This window comes from Maylandia zebra, linkage group LG19 (assembly GCF_041146795.1).
Source record: "Maylandia zebra isolate NMK-2024a linkage group LG19, Mzebra_GT3a, whole genome shotgun sequence".
NCBI lineage: Eukaryota > Metazoa > Chordata > Actinopteri > Cichliformes > Cichlidae > Maylandia > Maylandia zebra.
Genome location: NC_135185.1, coordinates 30,654,331 through 30,673,431, shown reverse-complemented (window position 1 = coordinate 30,673,431; position 19,101 = coordinate 30,654,331). Strand labels below are relative to the sequence as shown.

Here is a 19,101-nt window from a genome sequence, read left to right as displayed (position 1 = left end):
GTATTAAGCAATAAATCTCCCAAAGCTTTGTTTGTACTAAACAACAAAGATTTGCTGGTATTAAACAACAAGGCTCAGTTTGGTTCCTATTATAAGCCTTATTTTGACTTGTGAGATGATGCACTATACCTCGTATGCGTGTGTGTTCCGAACCGTCAATATAGTGCACATAATTTGATGCCGTCTGACAACTAAACAGCAGCTTTATGAGGATGTGCAACAAGCTCTGATGCCTGTGCAGACATTAAAATGATGGGTGCTTGACCTTCCTGTCACTGTGGAGGACAGCTAATCTTATTTCCCGTCCTCAGGTTCCAAGGTACTGCAGAATGATGAATTCACTAAGGATCTTTTTAGGTTTCTGCAGCTTCTCTGCGAGGGACATAACAATGGTAGGTGGAGGCTTTCCCATAAGCCAATATTAAAGCCATGCTGCCTCAAGCTGCATAGAAATGACTAGAAAATAAATTCCTATAGTATCTATCTGCAGGAAATTGGTGTTTAATCTTTTTTATCTTCTGTTTTAGATTTTCAAAACTTCCTAAGGACGCAGACAGGGAACACAACTACAGTCAACATAATCATTAGTACTGTGGACTACCTACTAAGACTGCAGGTATCACATTGTTACATCCAGAGCTTTAAATTTCAATAAAGTAGATATGCTATTAATTTTAGTGCTTTCTCTTTTAGGAATCTATTAGTGATTTCTACTGGTACTACTCTGGCAAGGATGTCATTGATGAGGCCGGTCAGAGGAACTTCTCCAGAGCACTAGCAGTGGCCAAACAGGTGTTCAACTCTTTAACAGAGTATATACAGGTACATAATCACAACTCTCCACAGTAAAAGCTGCTTAAAATGTTCATTACAATATCTTAACGGTCTTTCGGCGCTTTAGTGACGAGAAAGGCTGCTTGTCATCGTCTGAGCGTCTCTTTTCGTCTCTGTTTTATGTGCTCCAGGGTCCGTGTATAGGGAATCAGCAGAGTCTGGCTCACAGCAGGCTGTGGGACGCTGTGGTGGGCTTCTTGCATGTTTTTGCCAATATGCAGATGAAGTTATCTCAGGTATGTGTTTGTCTGCAGTGACGCAGATGTGCCTTAACTTAAACTAACTTAAACACTTGCTTGAGTTGTTTCATTCTGTGTTGACTAAACTGTTTACTTGTGTTTTGCTCATCTTTACTTTCACTGTGAAGGATTTCTGCTTCACATTGGAAAGCTGGTACTTTGCTGATTAAGATTTAATCCTATTATAAATGATTTGCCTTAAATTGACTCCACTTAACAAAATATATGGTGTAATGGCCTTTTTATCTTTAACTGAGAGGATTGTTTTTCTCCATTTTAGCAGCATATAGAGTACTATGGTATGGCCTGTATTTGTATGTACTACGCCAAAGTATTGTTTCTTTCTATTTGGCTTCCACTGAGCCGCTGTTCCTTAGAGTAGTCTTTGAAAATTTCTCTTTTTTACTCATTTGCTGTCGCGTTCTTATACCTAACCATGTTCAGTGGGGTTTTTTTATGTTAATGCTTAATGTTTTTCAGTCATGTTTCAGGAAACTACTGTACCTGTTTCCCATTTCCCTAAAAAAATCATGAAAGGAAGCGTACCTCAAGACTTTTGCACAGAAATGTAGATCTAAAAATAATAGGAACCAAAGGGATGGCAGTGTAAATAAACTAGCATATGTATAAGGTCAACCACCTGCTTGTACAACTACATTAAGTCAAGTGACAGTTTTTTAAAAGAAAATGGGCTGCTTGTTTTAATACATGCCTGCTTAGCTATAGTTAATAGTTGTTACTTAAGTAAAGATTTGAAATAACGGCTTGTACAGATGTGAAAATGTGAACAGCCCCTGGTGTTTTATTCGTTGCCACTAGAGGTCTCTCCAGGCTCATTGATAATCAGAAGCAACTCCAGTACAATTACACATGTTGTTCACCTCAGCTACATGATACATGACTCCATCATTGATATGTCCAATAAGCCAGGAGTGGGATGAAATCCACCCACCTAATCTTATCTCGTGGTCGTCACAAAGGGGCTGGGTCTGACAGCAGCAGCCAGGATGAAGAAGAGCACAGGTGCATCAAAGTACGCTTCAGATTTATGGCACATTGAATACAAAGCCCATAGAGACCTTAAACGAGTCAGCCTGACCTCGCCATCTGTTCCTAGACAGCAAAATAACATAAACCCTGGTTGTGATGGATCGATGTTACCTAGAAGGACCTTCTGAGCCACAGCAGGGGCCATTTGAGGTCCCTACAATATTAAAGCCTTGATCTCTCCAACTCTCTCTGCATCACAGGGATATTAAAGAGCCTGGCCGTACCCTTACAGTTAGACTATCAGTGGTCTGTGTGACATATTGTACTATGACTTTCTGTCTTTTTTCTAACAGGACTCCAGTCAGATTGAATTACTAAAGGAGCTGCTGGACCTGCAGAAGGACATGGTCGTCATGATGCTCTCGCTACTTGAAGGTGGTTTTTTTGTTTTTAATAACATTATATAAGCTTTGTATGCTGGTACTTTCATAAATCGGATTTATTTGCCTGATATAATCAAATGTGTAGCAGAGCAGATTAGTCTGATCTGCATGGGGAAGTGTTTTTTTTAATGAGTTTACTGATAAAATTTACCGCTTTATTGTCTCACAGGTAATGTTGTGAATGGAACTATCGGCAAACAGATGGTGGACACCTTGGTGGAATCTTCCAGTAACGTGGAGATGATCCTGAAATTTTTCGACATGTTCCTCAAGTTGAAGGACTTGACTACTTCGGACAGTTTCAAGGAGTACGACCCCGAGAGCAAAGGCGTCATCTCAAAGAAGGATTTCCAGAAGTCCATGGAGAACCAGAAGCAGTATTCTCAGTCTGAGATTGAGTTTCTTCTCTCCTGCGCCGAGGCTGACGAGAACGACATGTTCAACTACGAGCAGTTTGTTGAGAGGTTTCACGAACCGGCAAAAGACATCGGCTTTAACGTCGCCGTGTTGCTAACCAATCTTTCAGAGCACATGCCTCACGATGCCCGCCTCTCAACTTTCCTGGACCTGGCCGAAAGCGTCCTCAGCTACTTCGAGCCTTACTTGGGCCGCATTGAGATCATGGGCGGAGCCAAGCGCATCGAGAGAGTGTACTTCGAGATCAGCCAGTCGAGTCGCACGCAATGGGAGAAGCCTCAGGTGAAAGAGTCGAAGCGGCAGTTCATCTTTGACGTGGTCAACGAGGGCGGAGAGAGCGAGAAGATGGAGCTGTTTGTAAACTTCTGCGAGGACACGATCTTCGAGATGCAGCTGGCCTCTCAGATTTCAGAGCCAGACCCCGTTGAGCGCCCGGAGGAAGAAGAGGATGACATCCAGACCATGATGGAGAACCAGGAAGAGGAAGACGAGGAGAGCGCGATGATGGAGTCTTCCTCGGCATTTACAATCGCATGCATCTCCATGAAAAAGAGCTTGTGTCACTTCCGCCAGCTGCTTACTCTTAAAAGCATGCGGCGGCAATTCAGGAAATTCAGGAAGATGAGTGTGAAGGAGATGGTGCGGGGCTTCTTCTCCTTCTTTTGGATGATCATCACAGGCCTCTTTCACTTTGTTTACAGCCTAATTTGGGGATTCTTCCACATCTTGTGGACCACGATGTTTGGGGGTGGCCTCGTTGAAGGGGCTAAGAACATGAAGGTTACAGATATTTTGGGAAACATGCCTGACCCCACTCAGTTCGGGATCCATGGAGACGTGTTAGAAACAGAAAAGATGGAGGCAAGCGAAGCGTCAGCGTTGGCTGAGTTGGGTCAGATGGCTCAAGGGGAAGCAGCAGAGGCAGATCTGATGGCTGAGCTACTCAACATACAGCCGAAGAAGGAGGGCAAGCACGGGGCCGAGCCAGGTTTGGGGGATGTGTCTGAGGTGGTGGTGGGAGATGCCCCGTCAATAGCCAGTGCAGTCAAGCAGAAGAAGGCACAGGTTAGTGATTTTGTTCAGAAAATAGAAGAAGAACACACCCTTATTAGTAGAACCTGAATGTTAAAGTAATCTGCTGATTCCAGATGGCTGCAAAGACGAGGGCTGTGAACGGAGACTACAGATCTGATACAGAGAAGGGAGAGTGAGTGTAACTTGTTCATTGTTACCTACATTACCACTTGCATATGTTTATTTGAGGATTGTGTTAGATTAGTTTCACATAAATAGCAGTTATCGTATCCATGCTTACTCCTGTGCTTGTCCCTTTGCTTAGTATCCACATTTTGTTTCTCCATATTAAGTATACATCTGTGTCTATGAACACAATTTGCTATTCTGTCTCTAATGTATAATTTATGCTTGCAGTTCAGAAGATGGTGAGAAGAAGGACCACGACAAGACTAGAGACGAAGCTCCTCCAGAGCTGTCAGTGGAGGAGAAGAAAGCCCCGAAGAAAAGGCTCGGCTTGAAGAAAGAGGCACCGGAGGCTTTCATGGCGAGCTTCTTCGCCGGCTTGGAAGTCTACCAGACTAAGATGCTGGTCAGATGTTTTCCTCACTGCAGTTTTAAGATCACAACTGTTACTTTAAGCACAAATACAAACTTGTTAGACATAAAAACAAAGATGATGATCACGATTACCTTTTCACAGAACTACCTGGCAAGAAATTTCTACAATCTCCGCTTCTTGGCACTTTTTGTTGCCTTTGCTATCAACTTTATTCTTCTCTTCTACAAAGTAAGTTTGGAGCTAAACTACCACTTTATATACTCACCTTAGGGTCCCGCTGTTTTGTAAGCTGGGTGTCAAATTTGGTGTCGTCACCTTTTAGGTGACCGGTGATTACTCGGATGATGAAGACCCCTGGAAGGGTCGAGGCAGAGCTGGGGAGGAGGAAGACGAGGGAGCGCTTGAGTATTTCGTCTTGCAGGAGAGCACAGGTTACATGGCACCAACACTTCGCTGTCTGGCAATACTACACACCATCATATCTTTCCTGTGTGTAGTGGGATACTACTACCTGAAGGTATGCACAGTTTTTTAAGGTGGTCTAATGAATTTGTTAAGCATTGTAGGTGCAAAAATAAAACTGCACACATGTGGAGCATTAAAAAAATCAAGTAACTTCAAATATCTTGTTTGGGTATATGTACATTTTATATTTCAGTACACTTGTTCATTGTTAACCCATGCACGCACACACACACACACACACACACACACTGTCTCAGTGATGCAGCCCGATTTCTCGTGTGTTCAAGGTGCCTTTGGTAGTGTTCAAGCGGGAGAAGGAGATAGCAAGGAAGTTGGAGTTTGCAGGCCTCTACATCACCGAGCAGCCGTCTGATGACGACATTAAAGGACAGTGGGACAGACTGGTCATCAACACTCCGTGAGTCTGCCTTTTATCAAACGACGAATCATAATCTTGTGCAAACAGACGTTTAATTCTGTTTTTGTTTTTTTATCAGCTCCTTTCCCAACAACTACTGGGATAAATTTGTCAAGCGCAAAGTAAGTAGCTCATGTAATTTAAGTTTAATCTGCTGTGCACACAAGCTATAAATGGAATCTGGTTACACTTACTAAATGTCAGCTGCCGTGTCTCTTATATATTTCCGCGCGGCTTCTGTTTGTAGGTGATAAAAAAGTATGGAGACCTTTACGGAGCAGAGAGGATAGCAGAGCTGCTGGGGTTGGACAAGAGTGCCCTGGATTTCAACCCTACAGAGGAGACTGTTGCCAAGGAGGCTTCACTGGTGTCATGGTGAGAGATTGGGCTGATAAAAAGCAGACAGCCCAGGGCTGCTTGGAGTAAAAATAGAGGTCAAACAGAAAATACGAGCCCTTCATATCAACTTTTCTCTGTTGCCAGGTTGAGCTCAATCGATACAAAGTACCATGTCTGGAAAATGGGGGTTGTGTTTACAGATAATGTAAGTTTAAAAATAAGTTTGGATGATTAATTGCTTTGTTTTGTAGTTTTATTGATGGTGGTTTACATTATTTGACAGCTGAGGAGGTTGATGGAGGATTTTATAGCAGGGCGAACGGCTTCTGATCCATTTTGTTTCTCCACCAGTCATTCTTGTATCTAGTTTGGTACACCACCATGTCCATCCTGGGTCACTACAACAACTTCTTCTTTGCCGCCCATCTGCTGGACATTGCCATGGGCTTCAAGACTCTCCGCACCATCCTTTCATCTGTCACGCACAATGGCAAGCAGGTGAGGAGGAAACACATACAGCTCTTCTATTGAACAGCAGGGGTCACTGCAGAGCTGGTGGTGAAACACATTTTTTGATCACAGTTTGCAGTGATGGCATTTGAAGTATGCCATTCAAAATGTGCTAAATTCTGCTTTCTGCACGCCCAAAACAGATTTCAGTTGAAATCATTTTAATGTTGCTTTAAATGTTAACACAGTTATTTAAATATTATGTATTTATGTCCTTAAAAAATGGTAAATGGTCTGCATTTGTATAGCGCTTTTCTAGTCCATAGGACCCCAAAGCGCTTTACACTACATTCAGTCATCCACCCATTCACACACTGGCGATAGCAAGCTACATTGTAGCCACAGCTGCCCTGGGGCGCACTGACAGAGGCGAGGCTGCCGGACACTGGCGCCACCGGGCCCTCTGACCACCACCAGTAGGCAAACACGGGGTCAGTATCTTGCCCAAGGATATTTGGCATGCAGCCAGGAGGCAGCCTGGGATCGAACCACCGACCTTCTGATTAGTGGCTGACCTGCTCTGCCACCTGAGCTACAGCCGCCCACAAAAAGCTACTTTAAGCGCTAAAAGACCCAGGCTTGGTTTTATAATAGGTTAAAGCCAACATATTAACAAATATGATCTTTTTATTAGGCAGTTTCTCTTGTCATTTAACTGATCTAATTGACCATTTAGGTCTAATTTGGTTCATCAGGTTCTGAGAAAAATGATCTCGCTTGTTGGCAGCTAATATGCAGGTGACATGAATCACAAATGTGTCATCTAGCAGATCCTGTATGTGTCGTGTGAGATAATTGGAATGTTCTCAGCATCCTTTGACATTTGAGTTCAAATGGCTCACATGGCTTAATTTAAATCCCACTTTGGATTGCCAGTTCTTCCAATAATTCCCATGTTAACTGACCAGAGGGACAAATCAGAATTTAATGTCACCTCAGTCTCCAAGGGCGGAAATGCACCAAAATGGCAAGGCCACAAGGAATCAGCGACATCTCCCAGACTCAGCCGTCTGTGGGCTGATCAATCACGCTGTCAATCTAAATGCGCTTTACGGCGTTGTTGCCTTTCAGGTTTACAACCGGCTGAGCTGTAGCTGAATCCATTTTTTATTATATGTGAAATAATAGACTCTTTTTTTGTATTTACTATAAATAAATAACTCATGTGAGTTTTCTTATTGCACTAAACTTTCTCTTCGTTTCCACGCGTTTGAACTTTTCCCCTTCTCTCTACTCACGCCTCTCTTGCTGATCTAATTTTGTTGCAATTTTTTTATAGAAAACAAATGGAAGCCAGCAGCTCTGCCCCTGCTGCGTCCATTGTGTGTCTAAAAGAAATACATAAATAGCAAAAAAAGAGCGAGTCTGTGAATGCAGATTTCATGTGTCTCTGTAGCTGGTGCTGACAGTGGGCCTGCTAGCTGTTGTGGTCTATCTCTACACTGTGGTGGCCTTCAACTTCTTCAGGAAGTTTTACAACAAGAGTGAGGATGAGGATGAGCCGGACATGAAGTGCGACGACATGATGACGGTAAACTGGAGTTACGCTTTCTTTTTTAAGGAACAGATTTGGGCTCGCTGCTTAAAATAAGCCACGACTTAATGCTCAGCCTCAGATTTCAATTAGACCTCCACCTGTGTTCCCGCAGTGCTACCTATTCCACATGTATGTTGGGGTAAGAGCAGGAGGCGGGATAGGGGATGAGATCGAGGACCCAGCTGGTGACCCCTATGAGCTCTACCGCATCCTGTTCGACATCACGTTCTTCTTCTTTGTTATTGTCATCCTCTTGGCCATCATCCAGGGTACATAAAAAAAAATCCCAATTTCAACCTTATTTATCAGTAATTAGACGAACCCACAACATATATCCATTTAAATATTACAGTCTTTATGCTTAGGGTATGTATGTCATGCTCACAGCAGTTCCTTTATGGTTGCAGGTTTGATCATTGATGCCTTTGGAGAGTTAAGAGACCAACAGGAGCAGGTCAAAGAGGACATGGAGGTGAGAGGACAGATCATCATAACTTGCAGCACTGAAGGAAGTGGCAGGAGTGTAAATCATATAAAAGATGGACTTAGCTTATAGGTCTGTGAAGTGAAGCCATTGTAGAAGTCGTCCAGTGTGGCCACTCTGTGTTTGTTGACTTTGGTCATGTTGTGGATGATGTTCTGTGGATTCACGTAACGATGGTCTAAAACCTCTTCAAGAGACAGAACATCCAGAATCCTCTGATGGTGGGTCAGCGTGATGTCCTTCCAGATCTCCTGCTCATCCCACTGTCAGCTCTCGTCTCTGTTTCTGCTGCTCTTCTGTTGGCTGATTGTTGCCTTCCTGCTGTGTTTGGAGTGCAAATTCTACATTTTCCTGGTTCTCCGTCTCCTGCCTCCTCCTTCTGAACCTCCTCTTTGAAGGTCTCTTTTTTATGGATCTGGAGTCTGAGGGTCAGGGGATAGAAAAGTGGAGGGAAACCCGTGCATCACATTGTTGTCCTCCAGGTCCTCTGTTCCCCAGCATCCCTTTACATCTTCAGTCACATGGTTCTTCAGAAACTTCTTTAGGAGGTGAACTGTCTGTTGCCTAGTAACGTCGGGGCCAAGGCTACTGTTACAGAGCAGCTGGTGCAGCCAATCAACAGCAGCAGAAGCGGTGAAGCAGGAAGCATAGTGCCTGAAGTTCTATCGATGCTTCCTGAGGGGTATGCAAGCTCGAAACAAACGTTTCACATCATTCCACAGTTTTGTGGCTCTGTACAGTCCAGGACAAATAACATGAGAACTCATATTTATCACAAAAGGGCAGCAATAAAGTTTATCTTCATTCGATGTAGCGACAGGTAATATCCATCACTCGAAGAAATATTTATGCATGTCTCGCTACAGGCTTAAGGGCCATCAGGGGGCAACTGTTAAAAAAGAAGACTGGATGAGACTCCACAGTAACAGCGCTCGGCTCTCTTGTTCTATGACCTCAGTTAATACTCTCTTGGTGAGCAACTGTTTGTTTCACAGACTGCTGAAAACAACATGATGTTCATTTTTGCAAATGATTACACTCTTTACCATCTGAAACCGGGTATAGTTTATGATGGGCCAACCTCATATCTGGAAAGTTGCTTCGAAATAGCGAGACAGTTGAACACTCAGCTCGACCCTTCATAACAGCACCTCCCTAACCATTAGACGGCATAATCGCGCTCACGTCCACCTTTCATGTACGAATAGATTTAATGTAGATCTTCTGGAGATTACGGCCTTATTAGTGGACTCTTGTGTCTCGTCTCGTGTACTTGTCTCTTTTTTTTCATTAATATTTTACTTTGTCTGGGTTACTTTATGGAAATTGTACCCCCTAACCCCCCTATTTGATCACGTGTTGAGTTTCAGAGATGTGACATGTTTTTGTGAGCTCCCCATCTCTCTTGAGTATTTAAACAGTCACTGTGACAGGCAAGTGAAGATCAACGTGCATGTGGGAATATAAATATTAAGCCGAATTTTGGAAGCATACTTGTTGATGCATAACCTTGTCGCCTAAGAAAGGGCAGATAACCCTTAATGAAACTGTCAATAATAAATAACTGTGTTATTTTCTCAGACTAAAAGGTCCCTGCAGAGCTTCTGTTGTTCATAGGCTGAGTGGGACTGAGCGTGATGAGTAACTTGACCTTAATATTGTAAAATATGTCCAATCTGGTGTTGCTTTAGGCAAACTCTTGTTTACTGTAGTTCATCAATGAAGCACAGAAAAAGAAGAAGGAAGCGTGCCTTCTAATTTTCATTTTCTGTCCTCAGACCAAATGTTTCATCTGTGGGATCGGGAACGATTACTTCGACACAACCCCCCACGGCTTTGAGACCCACACCTTACAAGAGCACAATTTGGCCAACTATCTGTGAGTATCCTTTTGATCAGCAGTGTTTTTAATGTTTTTTTGTTTTGTAATCATTGCAGTAATCTTTTACCATTCGTGTCAACGCTTTTCTGTAATTTAACCACATGATTGATGGCTTTAGCACGTTACTGCAGCATAAACACCAAAGTCACTAGTAGCAGCATTGATCCAGAACACTAGATCCCTTCAGGTATCCTGCCTGTGTTTCCCTCACACGCACCGCTTAGCCGGTGTTTCTGAATAATACCAGTAACAATAGAAAGTCTCAGTCCATTTGCTCTCACAGTCAGCTGGCCGGAGGATATCAGAGCGACCTCATTATGTTGCTTCATTACTATTTAATGCCATGAACTTTATTGGAAAATAGGTTTGTGATAGCATGCTCTCATTCAGTATTCATTATGATTTGGCATGCTGCGATGCCCATAGAGATACAGCGGCTCATTGCCATTTACGCTTGATTTGGGGAACAACAGGTGATTCTGCGATAGAGACGAGGTGGTGTAACTTTACTTAGACACTAGCATCGGGAACTGTGACACCCAGTGACGGAGAGTTTGACATTTATGTGATTAGTGTTGCAAAAATCAAATGTGTCACAGAAAAGCTTCTCATGTCCCTGCTCTGTGCTTCAGCTGTGGTGATGGGCTTAGATACAAGACTGCGATTCCCCTTTAATATTTTTTCTTTGTTCTCGTTTTTCTTATAAAGGTTTTTCCTGATGTACCTCATCAACAAGGATGAGACAGAGCACACTGGACAGGTAGAAGACTATTTTACCCTGATTAGCTTAACCCATTCAATATTTCTCCTCTTACTGTCAACACCTATTTTGGTTTATTCGTTTTTTCATATCTACCCATATTGTGGTGGAATTAAAGTGTTGTTTAATACTCTGTGGTTTACATAATATTAATTAAGGTCATTGTACTAAACACATAGAGATTCAATTTTAATTTTAGGTCATATTTGTGTGGATAAAGTGGTAAGATTAATACTGCTCAATAACATTTCAAGTAGGTGCTCATCTACTAGCTAACTGTTTTGCCTCTCTTAGATAAGACAGTAGCTATGTCCCAATTCATAGGCAGCATCCTCCGAACACCGAGTTTAATAAACTCAGCCGTCTGCTCCTCACTCGCTAACATATAACTTGACATTGGAGTAAATTCTCGACCATCTCACACTTCTGTTAATCAGTTTTCTGTTTGACGTTTATTTAGCTGTAATCTCAGCTGAACCGATTTACTCAGGAACAAATAAAACACTGAAAAAAGCCAAACAATAACATTTTTAATTTATCTGAGTGACTTAGTTACATGTTTAACCTGAGTAGTAAAAGACCGCGGGGGATCTGAAAGCGATGTGCCGGGAGTCCGCTGTTCTCGCCGGCTCCAGTGAGCCTTGAACCCCCGGCTAGCTATTGATCTGGAGGGTAACAGACGTCTCCGAAAACATTGGAGCACTTTTGCAAATATGTGATGTCTTGATAAATCGAGCAGATATATGAAATTTACACAGCTACATTCTTGCCTGAGAATATGTTAAAAGTTTATTTTGTGATTACAGAAAGAGTAATCAGAGTAATATTAAAACTAAGTAGCTGCCGCCATTGTTGGAAACTGGAATCGGCTGGGCCGCGCTATGAATTCTGGGGTAGGGTACAATCCTTCAAATTCGGGGAAATGAAGGACGCATTTGTCGACCGCGTTTGGAGCAGCCTTCAAATTGGGACGGCCTTCGTCTCCTGGCTGTGACGTAATCAGCCTTAAAATGAGGTGGCCTAGGTTTTGGGACACAGCTAGTATACTCACTAAATACCAAAACTGTTTTAATGATCTTTCTGTTGATACGTTCACTTGGTATTAACTGCATGTTAATACCAAGTATACCCATTTCAGCTCATTAACACACCTGTAATTATGTAATGTTTAAATTTTGGATATTTAAGTTCAAAACATTCAGCCTTACTTTAGGCAAGTTAAAGATTTCGAGCTAAACTCTGATGTTGGCTTGTGTCCAGGAGTCCTACGTGTGGAAGATGTATCAGGAGCGCTGCTGGGACTTTTTCCCAGCTGGAGATTGCTTCCGCAAACAGTACGAGGATCAGCTTGGATAGAGCAGATGCATCCTCCTTACCTCTATCTACGTGGCCTGCTGGAGCATGTAGTCCCACCTACAACTGCTGGAATACGACACACACTCCCACACTGGTTTGGACTGGTGTGAGGAGAGGCAAATGAAAATGATGTACCCTGTAACTGTCAGTACAGCACCCGTCTATGAGGAAATGACCTACAACTTGCCCAGACATTTAGGTTTTCTTTTGGTTTGGGGGACTCGTTTTTGACAGCGTGTTGCCTTTTACTCCACATAACCCCAAATCATTGCACAATTTTTGTTTTCTTTTGGTCTTTTTGAGAAATATTGGGTTGTGTGGGGTTATGGGGACAATGTGTGAGTCATATTATGCACAATATATGAATGTTGAACTTGAGACTTAATGCCAAAAGAAAAGCAGTGGAGTATAGTAGATATACATAGTGCGCAAAAATGTGATTTAAGAAAAGATTTTTTTTCGTCAGATGTTGTAACATTTATCTATCGAGATGGAATCTGTAGGATGACGTGACAAAAGGTTTATTGTGTAGGATTTATTTTTAAAAATGCCTAAAGTTCTTCATGAAGTGCCTTACAGTACTGTATCTACATTACAATGAAGCTATGCAAAACTTTTGTTTCTTTTCTTTATTGTATGTAAGTACAGTAGTTTTCCTGGAGCAGTAACAAGTAGCTGTCCAGATATGTAGTTTGTGGCTGAACACTTTCATTTGAACGTGGAAGAAGAGCATTGGGACGATTTCTTTTGTTGCTGAATGCAGCGTAACTGCAAATGTTCAAGATACAGTGTATACATGACACAACAGAATTTCCTGAAGACTTTCAAACAAGAACAGAAAAAAAATGAATTGCTATTGTATGGCCATTTGTATGTAATAGCTTTGCTGATCTGTGCATTTCTTTTGATGGAAAAAAAATAAAGAAATTGATGCAAGAAACGTTTGTGTTTACATTGTGGTTGTTTATTTTTCAGATCTTTGAATTTATTTCTTAAAGCAATTAAATAAAAATATATCTCCAAGTCTAAGATCTCTGAGTCATTTCAGACACGTAAATTTCACACACCCCAAACCTCAAAGCTATATCATAACTCTGACCTTCGTGTAGCTTTTAATTATGATTTAGTAATAAACAAGTAATGGCCAAGTAGGTGCGTACTTCTGGTGGGTTAGAATGGCAGGACGGGGCCTCAGCAGACTACATGATGGGAGTTTTAGACCTATTACCCATGGTGCCAGCTGTCAGCTCACATCACGTCACCACACCTTGGGCACCACACAGTGCTGAAGCCTGCCGCTGAGAGCAACTCTACCACCTCAGCTTACAGCTCTGGCATTCTGACTATTTTGTATGGTCCCAGCATGTTGTGTGTGTATTGTATTTTTGAAATTAAAACGTGACCCATCACTATCGGTCTTTCTACTGAAGACTATTGCAAAGCAACAATAAAAAGCTATCATTACCTCCAATTGTTTTATAAAGCTGCTCTTGTCATAGTGCAGTAAATATTTAACATGCAGTGTTAAATATTTTAACTGAGCTTAACTAACCTTGAGCTAGTAGAAAGGAAAGGAACTAGTGTGCTGCAAAAGAAGGTTCAGGGTCAAAGCGGCAATAAGGAAGTCTGTTCATATTTAAACCTTAGCGTTAGCATGATTACATGAGTAGTGTAAAGTGCGTAGAATCAAAACAACAAGTTAAACACTGCCTATTTTGGGTCACTTTTTCCAGTCCAAAGCCAGATAAAGGAGGAGGGATGGAATTGTGACATTAAAAAAACAATAACTACTGAAAGAAATTTAATTTGTAGTTCTAAATATATTCTAAATATATATAAATGCATTTAGGGTGTTTTTTACTGACTTTATGTCTCTTCCATGATGTTATTTCTCTGTCGTACAGCATCGGTTACAATTACATAAGCATGACCAATGAAGTCATTGAGCGACTTCTAGCCAACAGCCAATAGCGATTTTTGTTACTGAGGAGTTGGCAACACTAGATCAAGCTACCTGGTTGAGCTACATTTGCTAAAGCTACTGTTAAAGAAGGAGATATTACCCATATGGAAAAGAAATAGAACAAACTTATAGAAGACTTGCAAAAGATGTGGCCCACTTCATATAGTGAATCATATAAGGCTTATATGATTTACTCATGAAAGTGGCCATTTTCTCATTACTTTCATATATTGTTTTAGGAAGTATCCGAAACATACAAGTTTTATTTATATAATTTTTCAAGGGATCTTATATCTGTTTTTACTCTTGTATGCTTTTCATACAAGTTTCACACAAGATTTATATTTATATATATTTATCTTTTCCATATGGGTACATAGCCTTGCTCAGGGTTTTTTTAATCTGCCAAACCTTTTTAATTAATTATTATTTATTTATTTAATTTGATGCAGTTTAGCATGAAGCTGATGGGCTTCAAAGCAAATTTATAGCTTTAGCTAGTTCGCAACTCTTGTCCCTAGTTGGGCTTTTATATACTCAGTGCACAACCAAGACTTTACAACATCACACACATACATTACATACTTTGTCTGAAAGTAATGATACCTTTTTTATGAACAAAGCCGGGGTAAGTGTTTATCATCTTTTTTGCTAGCACAGAAGCTTTGCTAGCTTGAACCTTTGCTAACATTAGGCCAGCTGATATGATTGCTATTGTTCTTTTCTCCTGACTCTTGTTGAGAGACCCTTTTCCTTTCCTTTTTTTTTTTTTTACCAGCTTAGTGGTAAAGTGAAAAATGTTTATTTATGGAAATGTAGAGCAGGGTTAAGTTTTAAACAGGAAAGACAGCTAACTCCCTAAAGAAGCACTAATGTGTTAAAGTGCCTTTTACACAGTAACTCCATTATGGTACATGTTTGTAAGGAAGGAAAAAAGGTACAGAAAGTTCATTTTATCGGGCAGAATTACTCTGGGCTTTTCAGACACATACCCAAGGGGCTTGTTTTCTAACATAGAGTACAACATGACCGGAGCCTAAAGGTAGAATGACACATTTTACACCTGATTTCACTTGTTCCTTAGGGGAAGACCTGACTCACAAACATCAATAAAATACAAAGCTTCTGGGTTTTTTCCCTTATTGTTTGGGATGTACTATTGTTTTCAACTTGGGGAAGTATCTGCTCCCTGTCTGTGTTGAATTTGGTCTGCCATTTGGTGTGCCTTCTGTAATGCCCAACCCCTGTTCTTACCACAAGTGACCTATTGCTGATGTAATGTAGCTGAAAGTTGTATCCGGTCGATCATGCCGGGTCCCAGCGTGGAGCGCGGCTGCAGTGGAGTGACAGATCGCTCGGGAGAAAAAAGAGAGCAGCTTGAGTCACAGTGTGCGCTGTCACTTGCAGCTGCCACCTGCAGACAAACCTCCAACTGGTGACAAGATGCTACATATGGTCTGTTGTCAGTGTTTGAACCTTTTATTCAACATTACACAACAGCATACACTCTAATAGTTAAAGCAGGTTGGCTAGGTTTGTCACAGTGAACTCGATAATACCAAGATTCAGCTCTTGTTGCATTTAGTGTACGTATTATTGCCGTGTAGTTGTGTTTACAGACTCTGTGTCCATCTTGTTACACTCATATTTTGAGTATAATTCGTTTGACAAAACTCACAATAGACAAACTTTTAAAAAATTAACAGATACCGTTAAGTCCACAAGCATCTGAACAATCAACACGTTTTTGCTGATGCTGCCATTATTCTGGTACAAGTAAAACTTGGTGTCAATAATTATTTTAAGGGCTGTCCAGGCTTTTTAGATGTTTTCTGATGAAGGTTAATCTGGCCTTCTTGTTCTTGAGTATAACCAGTGATTTTCACATTGCTTTAAACTACTTTCACGAAGGTGTCTCTTGATTATTGACTCTGATAATGATACACCTACCTCCTCAAGAGTGTTATTTTGTCCTGTCTTCCTCCCTTCACCCCCAACCAGTCACAGCAGTTGGCTGCCCCTCCCTGATCCCGGTTCTACTGGAGGTTTCTTCCTGTTAAAATCATGTTTTTTCTTTCCCACTGTCGCCAAGTGCTTGTTGAAAAGGCATCATTTGATTGTTGGGATTTCCTCTGTGTCACTGTTGGATCGTTACTTTAGAATACAAAGTGCATTAAGGCGACTGCTGCTGTGATTTGGCCTCATATAAATAAAACTGAATTTAATTGAGCTGACTTATATAAAAGCTATAAAATACAAATTCAGCACTTTGACTTTGGCCATTAAATTGTGATTAAAATGTTCACTTGATTTTAAATCTCTGAAAACTGTCAACTGGTTCGCTGTAATTCCTAAATAGTTACTTTGTGAACTAAAACTGAAAACTGCACTTCAATCAAATACTGACTGTTTGAGTTTAAATCCACAAAAAAAAACCCCAAAACAAAACCTACAAAAATTGTGTCTTCGGCCAACGAATTATTGATCTGTACAGCTGTGTAATAACTGTATAATAGTATAATTTTGCACACATCAGCAAATCCTGACATTAGCTTTTTAACTCCAAAAGAGTGGTGGGGAAGACCATTAACGTGGCCCCAGTTGTGGATAAGAACCTCAAACTATTCCCAGTAGTTTACCAACTACTTTTGTAAAGACGTCTTTTGATTGTAGACTTTGATAAAGATAGACTTATTTCCTTGAAAGTGTATTGACTTGACAAAATCATTTTGTCATCATACCATTTAGTTTCAGTGTCTTTAGTGGTCTTTCAGGCCATCATTGCATTAATTCTTTTTATGAAAGGGCCCGATGTTTCGACCACTCCTGAAGATTTTGCAGTCGCCTAATGACAACCTTCTTCAGTTACATCAAAATCTCTTCGGGCTTCAAATTAAGAGCTCCGCCGAACAGCTAACCAAATGCAATTTCAACACATTTTTTATCAGCTTAATTTGTCAGGGAATAATGAGGGAACTGCGCTGACCTGGCCAAGAAAGTGCTGACGGATTAATTTTCAAATTACATGTAAGGCTTTGAAAATGGGACACTATGCATGAAAATGGCTGTAATTCCTAAACATTCATTGCTGAAAGTCTGCGCTTCAGTCACATCTTCATTGTTCGTTTCAAATCCACTACGGTGTAGAGGAAAAATCACAAAAATGTGTCCTTAACTGTGATTTTTTTATGTATATATAATAATATTGTGAATTATTTTGGCTATGATTATTTTGCAGTGAAAAATCTCATACTTAAACATCTCTACCAGTTAAAGCACTTTGAGTAATCAGTTATATAAATGCTGGTCTCGTTTCTTTTCTAGTTAATCAATTATAATATGAATAAGTAGTAGTAATATATAACATTTAATATATTCCTAATAAATGTTCATTTTTCCTCAGGTAAAGTAAACGCTTCTCCTCATCTGAGAACTCAGCTGCCTCTGAACAGAAGCGATGCTAACTGTAAAACCCTCTGTGCTCTGTCCAAACACTGCAGCACTGGCATCCATACTGTGGGCAGATGTGTTCCTCCCTGAAGCAAACTCTACAGCAGTCGATTCCGTGTGTGACTTTGTGTGTGACAGAGAGCAGCTGAATGAAAGGGATGGTGACTAAGAATAAAGGCAAAGAGCAAACTAACAGCAAATTTCAAAAGGCACCAGGAGGTGTAAAAGCAAGAGAATGAAGCCGTGTGCTTTATTCTCACAGACTGTAAATCATGACATCTGTCAGCTGAGTCATCCGAACTGAATTTGATTGCAGCCTGCAGTAAGTTTTAATAAGAAGTCAGTCGAATGGGGTAAATAGTTTTATCTACTGGTATCACTGAGCCTTACTGGGGGGCCAGATTGGATGTAGCCTTTATTATGTGAAGACCGCAATTTCTATCACAGCCCCTTTGTAAGGTACATAAACCACAGGATTGATGGATCTGGGATATTCTATCTTAGAAACTCTTTGTGTGTCCAAACCACACCTATTAATGTTTCATGTGTTGTTTTTCTGTGTGCTGTTGGACTGAGGTGCTGTTTCAGAGTGTCTTCCTTTATAAAGTTTGGGTGGGAAACCCTTCACTCAACATTGTTCCAAACAGAAAAGATCTTCCCCTTTCAAATCTTATGTAATGTACTCTGAAGACAAATTAGACAGCCCCAATAAAAGAGCTAACACATGTTTTATCTGTGAGTACGGCCCAAAAAGTGTTCAACATGAAATTGAAACGACAAACTTTCTTGCTATATTGAAATCTTGATAGATTAAAAAATGCATTTATAGTTTCACCTCTGGTTTTTGTGGACTCTCATCCTTGATTTTTCTTGCTTGCTGTTTTATGGAGGGTTTTTTTTAAGAGAACTAGGTTCTAGGCTCTTGTCCAGGGATCTGTTACATGTTCAAGGTCAGACAAAGACATTTTAGCCCATGGCTGTTGAGCAAGTGAAGGCTGCAGGGCCAGCAATGCAGACATCCAGTGAGCGAGTGCTGAGCGAGGGGTTGAAGTGAGCTGAACAGGCTGCTTCGTACTCCGCGGGTGTTCTATTGCGCTGATATGGCAGGGGACAAGTCAAGTACGAATCCAGCGCTGACACCAGGCTAAACATCCCTGGATAGGACGAATGAGAATCCAAAGAGATTATGCCTTTATAAAATGAGTAAAGGTCTTGGAATTTGCTCCTCAAGTGGAAAGTCTGTGTTTGCATGTAACACATAATCTACAGTGTTGTTATTTCCTTCTTGCTGAGCCTCATATATGTATTTCAGTTAAAGAGAAATATGAAGCTAGCGCTAGTCCGTCAGATAAGCAGATTGGCAAAAGCAAAAAAAAAAAGCTTAAGTCTGAAAACAAATCCACCCACTATCTCATCTAGAGCCTATTATTTTACTCAT

At 41.0% G+C, this 19,101-nt stretch overlaps 1 protein-coding gene across 6 annotated transcripts in view; it reads left to right on the top strand.

Annotated features, from left to right (window-relative positions):
• LOC101476662 (ryanodine receptor 3) overlaps positions 1-13,548 on the top strand; it is a 109,432-nt gene extending 95,884 nt beyond the window's left edge. For 4 of the 6 annotated variants that reach the window (XM_076877886.1, XM_024806247.2, XM_076877885.1 and 1 more), the window contains 21 exons: positions 312-392; positions 528-616; positions 694-822; positions 966-1,070; positions 2,417-2,498; positions 2,676-3,988; positions 4,072-4,130; positions 4,355-4,529; positions 4,641-4,727; positions 4,822-5,016; positions 5,252-5,382; positions 5,462-5,504; positions 5,630-5,757; positions 5,866-5,926; positions 6,073-6,219; positions 7,628-7,762; positions 7,881-8,037; positions 8,176-8,240; positions 10,031-10,131; positions 10,843-10,894; positions 12,155-13,547. In XM_076877886.1, the coding sequence (XP_076734001.1) occupies positions 312-392; positions 528-616; positions 694-822; positions 966-1,070; positions 2,417-2,498; positions 2,676-3,988; positions 4,072-4,130; positions 4,355-4,529; positions 4,641-4,727; positions 4,822-5,016; positions 5,252-5,382; positions 5,462-5,504; positions 5,630-5,757; positions 5,866-5,926; positions 6,073-6,219; positions 7,628-7,762; positions 7,881-8,037; positions 8,176-8,240; positions 10,031-10,131; positions 10,843-10,894; positions 12,155-12,250 (3,431 nt within the window). In that variant the 3' untranslated portion in view covers positions 12,251-13,547. Of the gene's footprint in view, positions 1-311; positions 393-527; positions 617-693; positions 823-965; positions 1,071-2,416; positions 2,499-2,675; positions 3,989-4,071; positions 4,131-4,354; positions 4,530-4,640; positions 4,728-4,821; positions 5,017-5,251; positions 5,383-5,461; positions 5,505-5,629; positions 5,758-5,865; positions 5,927-6,072; positions 6,220-7,627; positions 7,763-7,880; positions 8,038-8,175; positions 8,241-10,030; positions 10,132-10,842; positions 10,895-12,154 lie in introns of all 6 variants that reach the window. The other 2 variants (XM_076877887.1, XM_024806245.2) reach the window with 1 other exon arrangement.
• Positions 13,549-19,101: the final 5,553 nt, after the last annotated feature.